At 41.7% G+C, this 13,483-nt stretch overlaps 1 protein-coding gene across 2 annotated transcripts in view; it reads right to left on the bottom strand.

Moving 5' to 3' along the window:
* The window catches only part of LOC148362105 (excitatory amino acid transporter 2-like), a 105,484-nt gene that overhangs the window by 40,302 nt on the left and 51,699 nt on the right, over positions 1 to 13,483 (bottom strand). For both annotated transcript variants that reach the window (XM_088339538.1, XM_088339539.1), the window contains exon 3: positions 1 to 142. This exon is cut by the window's left edge and continues 11 nt beyond it. In XM_088339538.1, coding sequence (XP_088195664.1) covers positions 1 to 142 — 142 coding nt within the window. The remainder of the gene's footprint in view (positions 143 to 13,483) is intronic.

The raw sequence follows: 13,483 nt of genomic DNA, 5'->3' as shown, positions 1-13,483 counted from the left end.
CTGGAGATAATGAGAGGCAGGATCAACATCTTCAGCATCCTCATGAGGATATCTCCAGGGAAGGCGATGACCATGACTATGTCTGGGTGAATCGGCGAAGCAACACGAAGCAGCATTCCTGACACTGCTCCCAAGATCACACCTGTAGAGTAGAAAACAAACAAAAACATTTTAACATTTAGAATACAGTGGTACCTTTTTATACAAGCGCCTCTAAACACAAGAATTTTTATTTGGAAGAAAAATCTTACAACTGTCAGGAACCAGGACAGGAAACAGGAAAGGAGAACCCAATCGCGTAACGTACTCACAGTTTATTAGGGAGAGGAGGAATGCGCGCACACTCGATCCGGGGATCGATGGTCGCGGAAGTGGATTCAAATCCGAACAAGAAAAGTTGTCAAATACAAACAGATTAGGCCCCCCAAAAAAAACTGAATCAAACACAGGAAAATTCACGGAACTAGGCATTTCACACAGGAGACGCTCTGACAACCAGGCAACTCGTGAGACCCCATTTAAGTCGCCCGGCAACAATCTGTCAATGCATTTCAGCTGGTGTCAGTGGGCGTGGCCAATTGGGCGCTGTGGCAACCGTGACAGAACATGGCGCCACACGGCGAAGACCAATTGAGCGCCATGGCAACCATGACAACAACGGACTCAAGCATTTCCAGTTGTTACCACTAGACACCGCTCACTGCTTGTTACAGTTTACGACCAGCAGATGAGTGTTCCAGTTTGCGTGTGCAAACCAATACAGGATAAAAAGTACTGTAAACATTGCTCCCCATATGAATGGTTGCAATTCCTCTTTGAGCGCTAATAAACCATACAAACATAAAACCGGCACCTATTTGAATACCATGACAATACTAGCAATCTACGTGTCATGATTGCCGATTCAGAGCACCTGCGACTGCTCAATTGGCGCCAACAGCCCTGTGAGCTGATTGGCTGAAGTACTTCTTTTAAACCCCCGGCTTTCAACAGATCCCTGTCAGATCGTTATGCGAACTGTTGCCTCCAGCTCAGTAAGCCCTTACGTCAGACTCTGTTCCTGCCCTGCTGTTCTCTGCCTGATCCTCGTTGCCAACCTGTTTCCGGACCTGACTCTGCCCCGTTCTGCCTGCACATTATCCGATCTGTTTTGCCCCGTTACCTGCCTGCCTCCTGTTGCCGACCTCGTTTCCGAATTTCAAATGAAGAAAACAAGTCTAAAACTCTCAGATCTTTTGCAGACCCCAACACATTTTCTGCTAGAATCGCTTCGTGAAATGGATGGATAGATGGATGGAAAAACGAATGGATTGATGGATGGATGGATAATAGCATCATGTCATATCAATTTTGGTAATGGCAATATTTTAACGACTTCATATTTACAAATTATGCTAATGGCCTCATGTTGATGAGTTATGCTAATGAGACATGCTAGAAACTGATGCTAACATGTAATAACAGTGTTATTACTACGTCATTACCATGAATGTGTTTTTTAGACCTCCACAAGGCATATCCTTGTTGCTAACGGTTGTGGGCCCATCTCAAATGAACTTGCCAGTACTGGGGGGGGGGGTGTGGGGGGGCGGAGTCCCCCCACAGAACCAAGTAAAAAATGACAGAAACATCTCTCTGAGTTAAAAACTTTATGCTAACTCATAATGCTAACAACCGAGGTTATATGTACATGCCAGGATCATCTTCCAGATCAATCGCAACTCTTACAATTGCCGCGGGAATTGTCTAGTTCATAATATAATGCATCAAAGCAAGTGAGCCGTTTGAGAGCCGGCTCTCTTTAATGAGTTGAGCCGAAAAAGCCGATTCTCTAAAAAAAGAGATGGACCTCCTTTCACTACATTAAACGGCTCGCTTTGTTTGCAACAAAAAAAAAACGATACAGAGATAGAGGCTACTGCGGCGAACTGGTTTGACTTGATTGATTTGCCGTTTGGTGATAGACGTGTATGGTACCCAACATTGATAAATTTGCGTTTTTACGTCCAGATTTTTTCGTACGTCGTACACGTCTTAAAATGCATCATAAACATACTTCGTACAGCTTGACAGGTATGATAAAATAAGGCTGCAAGATTAACCAAAATCTAATGGTGTAATCACCAGACATTGCATTTTTGTTTCAGGGATCTATAATTCCTTTTTGTTATTTGAGTGATGAAGCATTTGGACATCCAGAATCGTCACTGTTCGGGTTTTAACAGCGCCGGTCGATAAGAGGCAAATTTTAACGGCACTAGCCAATAGAGGTGAGGCAAAGTTTACAGTCAGCATGCCAAAGATCCAGTTGTGAGCTTCATGTTAGCAAACAGTAACCCTAACAAAGCGTCCCAGAAGAGGGCGCTCTTTGTCACTAGTGTTAATGCTTGGATGCAAAATCTTAAAAAAGACTCCACGCGTTTTTAAGCATAAACATGTTAAACTACGGGGCAGCACGGCGGCGCAATGGTTAGCGCGTGTGCGGTACAGTTCTAAGGTCTTGGGAACCTCCTGTGTGGGTTCAAATCCAGCTACCGGACTTCCTGTGCGGAGTTTGTATGTTCTCCCCGTGCTTGCGTGGGTTTCCTCCCACATTCCAAAGACATGCTTTTCAGGTGGATTGGCCGGTCCAAATTGTCCCTAGGTGTGAATGAGCGAGCGAGTTGTCTGTCCGTGTGCCCTGCAATTGGCTAGCAACCAGTTCAGGGTGTCCCCTGAATTGGCCGGTCCAAATTGTCCCTGGGTGTGAATGAGCGAGCGAGTTGTCTGTCCCCGTGTGCCCTGGGATTGGCTGGCAACCAGTTCAGGGTGTCCCCTGCCCACTGCCCGATGATTGCTGGGATGGGCTCCAGCACCCCCGCGACCCTACTGAGGATAAGCAGTACAGCTAATGAGATGAGATGTTAAACTAGGTAAATAAACACATCGGAAAAAAAATATGGTGTTAGATTATCTTGTATTTTTAAGGGAAAATACAAGACTTTGTAAGGCGACAGGTATGTTTTATGCTCTCTCCATTTGGATTTTTTTTTGCTAGCACAGCGCTCAGATGATGTCTAAATGTTACAAAAGGCATTCAAATGATTTCATTCCTACTGGAGTGAGTGGACCGATTCTTTTGAAATCATAATCGCATATCGGGAAAATTCTCACGTTACGATCAATTAGAGCAGGGGTGTCAAACTCATTTTAACTCGGGGGCCACACGATAGAACAAACATTCTGTCGGGGGCCAGACCAATGAGGATGGAAGAATGGAATGGAGAGATGGACGGAAAGAAAGTAAAAAAGAATAAAAGAAGAATGAAAAGGAAATATGGGGGAAAGAAAGAATGAAATAACAAAAAAAAGAAAAAAGGAAGAATGAAAAGGAAAGATGGGGAGAAGGAAAGAATCAAAGAAAGAAAGAAAGAAAGAAAGAAAAAAGGAATGAAAAGTAACAATGGAGAGAAAGAAAGAAACAAAGAAAGAAAGACTAGTAGATTGAGGAAAAAGAAAAAGAGAGAAAGAGGGAGAGAAAAAGAGACAGGGTGGGACAAAGCAAGAGAGAAAGAAAGAGAGATAAAAGAGAGTAAGAGAGAGAGAATGTAAGAAACAAAAGAGATAAAAAGACAAATAGTGAGAGAGGGAGAAAGAAAGAAAAAGAAATCCAAATGGAAATAGAGAGAGAGAAAGAGGAAAGTAATGAAAGAGAGAAGGGGAGAAAGAGGAAGGGGACACAAGAGAGAGAGAGAGATTACAAAGAAAAGGAAAAATGGAAGAGAGAGCAAAAGAAGGTAAAAAGACACAGGTAGAGAACGAGACAAAAAGGAACAAAGAAAGAAAAAGAGAGACAGAGTAGAGGGGAGAGGGATAGAAAGTGAGAGAAAAATGGAGGAAGAGAGAGAGAGAGGGGGGAGAAAGAGAGAGAAAGAAAGAAAGAAATACAGTACACTGTCACTGTGAGAGGCGCCTGGCTTTGGCGAAATCAAGTGGACATATTTCTCACTGCAGCTCGTTTTTCTCTTGCGCTTCCTTCAGCATTGTCTCGCGGGCTGGATTCAATCCCTTAGCGGGCCTGATCCGGCCCGCGGGCCGCCTGTTTGACACCTGTGAATTAGAGCTTCGAGGACAATCTTGAAACGAATTGTGCCACTGTAATTTCCTCCGTGAAGAACAAACTGCACACATCATTCCGTCACTCAGAGAGTGACGAGCACTGATGAGCGCACAATGCATGCTGCAAAAATCTGGCTGACAGGCTAGAGTTAAAAAAAGAACATTGATGGCAGCCATTTGCAGGCCAAAGTGACGGGCTGGCCAGGAAAAGAACGTAACGTACGTGACGTGGTTACCTTGGTAACACCCCCTATATTACAGACCTTCATGTGTGTAATTCAATGTTCCCTGTCATTTTCCTTACGGGTCTGAGCGTTCACACAAAGTCGATGAGCAACGCTTGAAACAGCAGTGAGCAACAGAAATCCCCATTGTGGCAACTAATCCATTATCAATCATGTCCAAAACTTGACATTAACTTACATTTTGCTGAGTTTCCGGCAATGCAAAATTATTTTTCACTTTTGAATGAAATGACTCATTTACTATTGCAAAGGTTGTACGGCCTACAAACGTCACTAGATTTCCATTTCTGGTATCTTTTGTCCCATAATACCAACATTTTTGGGGGCTTATTGAGTCGGGTGCACGATACAGAACTGTATTTAATCACATTTTTGAGTGGAAGTACAATATTGGCAACAATATTGACTTGGTATCATGGGAAGTTATTTGAATGCAACACAAACTTTTTCTTCTTTTTCCCTGTTTTTTTCTATTTTTTAAAAATTCCTTTAAAAAAAATCTCATTGTGTTTATTTTTTCCCAGCTGTTACTTTTTTCTTTTTGTTCACTATTTACTTTTTTTCTTTTGTTTCCTTCTTTTCTTTTTTTCTTGCTTTTTTATGAAATTTTCCTTCTTTTTTCTCTTCCTTTTGTTTCTTTTTTTTCAGCTCTTTTGGTTAGGGTTAGCTGTTACTTTTTTCTTTTTGTTCTCTATTTACCTTTTTTCCTTTGTTTCTTTCTTTTCTTTTTCTTATTTCCCAGTTTAATGTTTGAATTTATTTTGAAATTTGACTTTCTACTGTTCATTAGTCATGTTAGTTGTGTTGAAATTCTATTTCATTTACTGTAAAAGGTTTCAGAGCACTATTAAAGTTTCATTCGAATTCATAACAAATATAAATTGTAGATAGATAGATGTCTAGATAGATGTCTAGATAGATGGATAGATAGATAGATAGATAGATAGATAGATAGATAGATAGATAGATAGATAGATAGATAGATAGATAGATAGATAGATAGATAGATGGATAGATAGATAGATAGATAGATAGATAGATAGATAGATAGATAGATAGATAGATAGATAGATAGATAGATAGATAGATAGATAGATGTCTAGATAGATAGATAGATAGATAGAGAAAGGGGGAGATAGATAGATAGAGAAAGGGAAAGATAGATGTCTAGATAGATAGATAGATAGATAGATAGATAGATAGATAGATAGATAGATAGATAGATAGATAGATAGATGGATGTCCCTTCTTTTTTATCTTTGATTGCAGAGGTATTAGATTCATTGTTTCCGCAAATACAAAAATAAAAATCAATCATTCTTTTCCTCTTGGCCTGGCCCATCCCCTGTCTTATGCAAAGATAGTAACTATGAATGTCATCCAAGCAAAATCAAGTAAACAAACAAAAAAAGTAAGTGATTTTTCCTGGCCACTCAACCAGGAAGCAGCCAACTTCAGACAAGTCAAGGGGGCTAGCGTCCCCTGGTGGTCCAAGTTGGTATCACCGGTCTCCAAACATGTATTTATTGGTTGTGTATGGCTGAGGACCGTAGCATGTAAACATTAATCTAATCAAGAAGCCCGCTGTTTACATATCAGCAATGTTCCCTCAAAGCTGCGTGCGTGCGCAACTGCGCACTACCCAGAGCTTTTCCGCGCACAAGAAAATCTAGCCGGCTCACAAAAATCAGGGCTCGAAATTGCTAATTAGGAAGCTAATTAAGTCAAAGTTACAGTGCATGAAGGTAAAAAAACAAGGGTTCCCCTGACGCTGTGTTCTAAATGCGGTATTTTGAAGTCAATGTCGAAGTAGAATGAAATTGAGTAAAGTCAGTAGAGTTTTTCGAGAACCGGCTTCTTCAGCTCGGCTCACTCAAAGGAACCGGCTCTTTCGGGTCCTAAACGGCTCTTCGGGTTGTTTTTGCTTCTTTAATCCCTACACGACCAAATATTATGTGAAATTATGCACAAAATGACTTAAAGGAAGGGGTGGCAATAGAACAAAAAAGAAAAAAATACCAATATGAAAAAGTAGTGAAAAGCTGAGAAAAAAAGAAACAAAAGGTAGAGAAAAAAGAAGGGAAATTTCAGAAAAAAGACAGAAAAAAAGAAAAGAATGAAACAAAGGAAAAAAAGTAAATAGAGAACAAAAAGAAAAAAGTAACAGCTGGGAAAAAATAAACACAATGAGATTTTTTCACCAATTATCTTTCTTTTGAATCTGCATAGTCTGTGAGTAAATAGGTGTTGTGTTTTTAAGGGTTAATATCACTTAATAAGGGCATAACGTTCAACCTGTATGTTTTTGCCGTACAAAGTATGTTTATTATGCATTTTAAGACGTGTACGACGTATAAGAAAATCTGTACGGGAAAACGCAAATTTGTCAATTAGGGGTACCATCCGCTATACACCGACTATCCCGAAACGGCAAATCAGTCAAGTCAAACGAGTTCGCCGCGGTAGCCTCTATCTCCGTATCGTTTTTTTTGTTGCAAACGAAGCGAGCGGTTTGATGTTCCTGTGCGCATAGGTCTGCCACCTGGGGATTTCCCATCATGCATCATTCCGTGGTAGTTGTGTAGTGAAAGGAAGTCCGTCTCTTTTTAGTGAACCGCCTTTTTCGGCTCAACTCGTTAAAGAGAGCCGGCTCTCAAACGACTCACTTGTTTTGGTGCATTATATTATGAATTATGATGTTGTATAAAGAAGTTAAGAAAAAACGGAAGTATAAAAGGAGAAAATGAAAAAAGACAGGTGTGTGGTTATCCCTTTAATCAGTATATTACCAACAATCATTTATTCCAGAAAATGAATTATTAATTTGAATAAGAAAATGTATTATTCGACTTAATTCTATTTGCATGTATTTTTTCCTTCTACAGTGAACGTCCAAACAACTTCATTTTTGAACTTTTTTTATAATAAACTTCTTTCATGTCGAGCAACTCAGTAGCTCACAACAAAATGTTCATTAACAATATCTATGATATCACGAAACACATGTACAATATAACATGGCGCCCGCTTTGAGACTGGGAGGTCGGTGGTTCGCGCCCCGGCCGAGTCATTCCTAAGACTTAAAAAGTGGTCGGCGGCGCCCTCTGTTGGCTGCGGCTGCATCGGCTCGCTACAACGGGTCAGGTGCAATCGACATTTCGTTCTGTGTACATTGTTACACAGAATGACAATACAAGGAAATTATTATTATTATTATTATTATTATGTTAATGCTACTGTGAGCATGTGTCTGCTGCCTGGGGATTTCCCATCATGCATCATTCCGTGGTAGTTGTGTAGTGAAAGGAAGTCTCTTTTTAGGGAACCGGCTTTTTCGGCTCAACTCGTTAAAGAGAGCCGGCTCTCCAACGGCTCATTTGCTTTGATGCATTATATTACGAATGATTATGTTGTAAGTTAAGAAAGTTCAGAGCTTCGCGGGTCTAAAAAGTAATAATAATAAAATGAAATAATAATTAAAAAAAATATATTATTATTGTTATATATATTTTTTTTTAAAGCATTTTCGAAGAGGCGTCGCTACTTCGCAGATTTTTACTTTTCGCGGGTGGTTTTGGTCCCCATTACCCGGGTCTAAAAAACAATAATAATCAAATCAACTAATTTTAAAAATGTATTTTTTTTTTTTTGTGGTTTTTTTCAATGGTTGGTTTTAATGGCACGGCGGCGCAGTGGTTAGCGCTTGTGCAGCACAGTTCATGTCGTGGGTTCAAATCCAGCTCCAGACTTCCTGTGCGGAGTTTGTATGTTCTCCCCGTGCTTGCGTGGGTTTCCTCCGGGCACTCCGGTTTCCTCACACGTTCCAAAAAAACATGCATTTCAGGTGAATTGGCCGGTCCAAATTGTCCATAGGTGTGAATGAGCGAATGAGTTGTCTGTCCCTGTGTGCCCTGCGATTGGCTAGCAACCAGTTCAGGGTGTCCCCTGAATTGGCCGGTCCAAATTGTCCCTAGGTGTGAATGAGCTAGCGAGTTGTCTGTCCCTGTGTGCCCTGCGATTGGCTGGCAACCAGTTCAGGGTGTCCCCTGCCCACTGCCCGATGATTGCTGGGATGGGCTCCAGCACCCCCGCGACCCTACTGAGGATAAGCGGTGTAGCTACTGAGATGAGATGAGATATATATTATTATTGTTATATACATTTTTTTTTAAGCATTTTTGAACGGGCCTCGCTACTTCGCGTATTTTTACTTTTCGCGGGTGGTTTTGGTCCCTATTAACCGTGATAACCGCGGGATTACTGTATAAGGAAAAACATGTACGATATAACATGTTAAACTACATAAATAAACATGTTTGAAAAATATGGTGTATGACACAGGTGTCAAAGAGGCGGCAGGCGGGCCAGATCAGGCCCGCTAAGGGATTGAATCCGGCCCGCCAGACAACACTCAGAGAAGCGCAAGAGAAAAACAAGCGGCAGGTTGAAATATGTCAACTTGATGTTGCCTCGAACAAAGACACTGTACTTGTATTTCTTTCTCTCTCTCTCTTTTCCACCTCTTTTCTCCCACTCTCTCTCTTTTTCTCTTCCTTTGTTGCTCTTTGTCTCTTTCTCTCTGTGTGTCTTTTAACCTATTTTACTCTAACTTCTTTTTGTCCTTTTCTCTTTCTCTCTTCATACTCTTTGCGCTTTCTTTTCTCTCCTTCTGTCTTTCTATTACTTTTTGGATTTCTTTCTTCCTCTCCCTTTCTTTTCCCCCCTCTTTCATGACTTTTTATCTTTTGTTTCTCACACTCTCTGTCTCTTTCACTCTCTGTGTCTCTTTTTTTCTTCTTTTGTTGCTCTTTGTCTCTTTCTCTCTCTGTCTTTTAACTTCTTTTGCTCTCACTTCCTTTTTTCCTTTTCTCTTTCTCTCTTCCTACCCTTTGTGCTTTCTTTTCCCTTTTCTCTCCTTCTGTCTCTCTATTTCTCTTTGGATTTCTTTCTTCCTCTCCCTTTCTTTTCCCCCTCTCTCACGACTTTTTATTACTTTTGTTTCTCCCTCTCTCTCTCTCTTTTTCTTTCTTTGTCCCGCCCTCTCTCCTTTTCCCTCCCTCTTTCTCTTATTTCTTTATCTCTCTTTTTGTTTCTCTTTCATCTACTAGTCCGGCCCCCGACAGAATGTTTGTTCTATGGTGTGGCCCCAGAGTTCAAATGAGTTTGACACCCCTGGTGTATGATTATTTTGTATTTTGTATGGGCATGGAGCCCTGGAGCTCGACAGGTATGTAAGGGTAACTGTCATTATTAAGGATGTTTTACTCCTACCTGCGCAACCAGGTGTCATGGAACTTCAAATGCACTTAATATTCACAAATAATCACATGATGCAAGCCTCCATTTTGCATACATGCAAAAAGCATGTCAGACGCAGTAATGCAAATGTCATGAGTGGCTCCAGGCCTCAAATTCTTGCATGGATGCCCTTTCCTTGTGTCAAGACAAATCTCAGTTGCAGCGATCCTTGGTGATGGCAATAGTTGTTATGCACAGCCAGAGCTCGTGTGGTTGACTGGGTTATAATTGCAACAGGTAGTGAGGATGGATTAAAGGTCACGGCAGCAAGTCATCCTACTGTCCGAACCAGGGGTAGGCAAAATACGGCCCTTGGGCTTTCTAATCTTGCCCGCCAAATGAAAATGTTTAAAATACCGTATTTCCCGCACTATAAGGTGCACCGGGTTATAGAGCGCACCCCGAAAAAATAGTTTTTGGTCCTATATTTGACATACATAAGGCGCACCGGATGATAAGGCGCTACAATGGGAGCGTGGACAAAACAGTCAGATAGTTTAGTCCAACTGGACTGAGCAATTAGGGAAAAAAACACTGGACCGTGTGTACAGTAAGATCAAACATCTAGTTGGATCCAGCCATCTCTGTCTGTCCCTCACCCCCTCATGCACCCCACTCCGGAGGAAAACAAAGCCTGCAACAAGGACAGTACAAACATCTTCTTTGTTCCTTTATCTTCTTCGTTTTCTTTACCCTCACTGTAAAACGTGGACCTGGAGTGCCACGTCCAATTTCGTTGTCACAATATATTCAAAACATGTTGTAACAATGACAATAAAGGTGTATTCTATTCTATTCTATTCTATTCTATTCTATTCTATTCTATTCTATTCTATTCTATTCTATACGGTATCTGTTGCATTCATTATAAGGCTTTTAATATTTTGTGGCTCTTTTACCATTTTGGGTTGCCGGCCACCGTTCTAACTGGACCAGGGTGGTGCTTGGGAATATCTTTTGTGTTGAAAGCAATAAATACACACAGATTACCGTATTTTCCGCACTATAAGGCGCACCGGGTTATAGGGCGCACCCCAAAAAAATAGTTTTTGGTCCTATATATTCCATAGATAAGGCGCACCGGATTATAAGGCGCTACAATGGGAACGTCGACAAAACAGTCAGATAGTTCAGTCCAACTTCTTACCCCCTTAACATTCCCAAAGCTTGCAAAGACGCAAATACGTGTCGTAGACACGTGCGGATGCGGTGTCCGTACGATGTCACTCAAATGCATCGTTCCATCATTCGGAAGGTTAAAGTCTTGGGATTCAAGAAATGCCAACCATTCCTTAGTTTCTATTTTCTTTTTCGCTCGCAACTTTACTGTGCATATGACAATAAACACTTGGAATTGAGTTGAATTTAAAAATAGACACTCCATTCCAGCCATTATCTGCACCACTAATCACAGAAACATCGAGTTCAGTCTGAAATAAGATACTGGGAAAATATATAGCCGGAGTAGCTCACCGAAGTCGTTGTGTTCAATAATAATGTGCAACCATGGTCCTCTTATATCCGTGAGTGTAGTAAATCCAGGAGAGTAAAATATTTACAAATACAGTACAGAATAGTAAAACACTGTTTCCTCTATGCCGTAGTTCGACCTAAAATGCTATTCACATTCATCTTTTTCGGCCAATTGCAGGCTTTGTTTTGCCGCTTCAGCCAATGCCAGCCTGTAAATGATAAAAAGGATCCGCCCCTTGACCTCCGAATAACTTTAGCCAATAGTGATCGATTCAACTGATGATTGACACATCTTTTTCGGCCAATTGCAGGCTTTGTTTTGCCCCTTTAGCCTATGCGGGCCTGTAAATGATAAAAAGGATCCGCCCCCTTTACCTCCGAATAACTTTAGCCAATAGTGATCGATTCGAATGATGATTAACACATTGGTTAGCCAATGAAACGCCGGTATATAAATCCCAGCATGCACTGCGTTTGGGGGAAAATCTAGTCGGCGGCTGCTTGGATTAGTTGCAAGACTTTGCGACTTAGTATTGAGCCATATATAAGGCGCACTGTATTATAAGGCGCATGGTCAGCTTTTGAAAAAAATAAAGGCTTTTAGGTGCGCCTTATAGTGCGGAAAATACGGTAATTATTATAATATATACCAAAAAAACCTACAAACATTTCTCTTTGTCACGGTTGTCATGGCGCCCATTTGGTCCCAGCCAGGGGGTGCCGGGTTCTGTCGCGGTTGCCACGGCGCCTACTTGGCCCCGCCCATGGACACCGGCTGAGACGCGTTGACTGATTGCTCCTTGGGAGTACTTAACCGCGGTCCTTTGAGCCGTTAGTTGTCAGAGCGCCTGCAAGACTCCCGTTAAACTCTGTGTGAAATTCCTAGTCTGTGAATCTGCCGGTGTTTGATCCTGTTTTATTTTTTGCCTGATCTGTTTGATTTCGACAACTCTTTTGTTCCGATTTCAATCCACTTCTGCGACCATCGATGCCCGGATCAAGTGTGCGTGCATTCCTCCTCTCTCTAATAAATTGTGAGTACGTTACGCTATTGGGTTCTCGATCCTGTTTCCTGCCCTGGTTCTTGACACTCTTTCCTCAAGGCCGACATTCAAATACCTGGCTGTATTTTTCTGTACTTTCTCATTTTATTTTTTATTGTGTATTTGTTTTATGATCAAAGTATTAATCAAATGTCATAAAATTAATAAAATGGCCGAGGTATAATATTCGAAACTAGATACAAAAAACAAAACATTGTTTTTTCTTTCCTTTTAATCCAATGCGGCCCGTGATCAGGGTTGGGTAGGGTTACTTTAACTGGATTACTTTCAATTACTTTTGGATTACTCCAATTCCAAATATGCTAATAAAAGACAAAAGAAACTCAATATGAATAAAATTAATAAATTATGTGCAGGCTTGGGGAGTAACCGAATACATGGAATGGTAAAAATGATGTTTGGATTGATTTTCATTTTGTTTCTGTCGCATTTAATGTTAGTTTTGCCGGAGATCAAAGAGATCAAAGCCAGGAGAGAAAGCTTACCACCTGTTGTGAGTCATCATTTTATTCATATTTAGTTTATTTTGTCTTTTATGAGCATATTTGGTATTGAAGTAATCCAAAAGTCATTGAAAGTAATCAAGTTAGGTAACAGGCAGCACGGCGGGGCAGTGTTTAGCGCATGTGCGGCACAGTTCATGTCTTGGGAACCTCCTGCGTGGGTTCAAATCCAGCCTGTGCGGAGTTTGTATGTTCTCCCCGTGCTTGCGTGGGTTTCCTCCGGGCACTCCGGTTTCCTCCCACATTCCAAAGACATGCATTTCAGGTGAATCGGCCGGTCCAAATTGTCCCTAGGTGCGAATGAGCGAGTGAGTTGTCTGTCCCCGTGTGCCCTGTGATTGGCTGGCAACCAGTTCAGGGTGTCCCCTTAATTGTCGGTTCAAATTGTCCCTAGGTGCGAATGAGCGAGTGAGTTGTCTGTCCCCGTGTGCCCTGCGATTGGCTGGCAACCAGTTCAGGGTGTCCCCTGAATTGGCCGGTTCAAATCGTCCCTAGGTGCGAATGAGCGAGTGAGTTGTCTGGCCCCGTGTGCCCTGCGATTGGCTGGCAACCAGTTCAGGATGTCCCCTTAATTGTCGGTTCAAATTGTCCCTAGGTGCGAATGAGCGAGTGAGTTGTCTGTCCCCGTGTGCCCTGTGATTGGCTGGCAACCAGTTCAGGGTGTCCCCTTAATTGTCGGTTCAAATTGTCCCTAGGTGCGAATGAGCGAGTGAGTTGTCTGTCCCCGTGTGCCCTGCGATTGGCTGGCAACCAGTTCAGGGTGTCCCCTTAATTGTCGGTTCAAATTGTCCCTAGGTGCGAA

This window comes from Urocampus carinirostris, chromosome 7 (assembly GCF_059441175.1).
Source record: "Urocampus carinirostris isolate Australia breed hairy pipefish chromosome 7, RoL_Ucar_1.0, whole genome shotgun sequence".
NCBI classification, from domain to species: domain Eukaryota; kingdom Metazoa; phylum Chordata; class Actinopteri; order Syngnathiformes; family Syngnathidae; genus Urocampus; species Urocampus carinirostris.
This window is presented reverse-complemented; position numbering and strand designations above follow the sequence as displayed.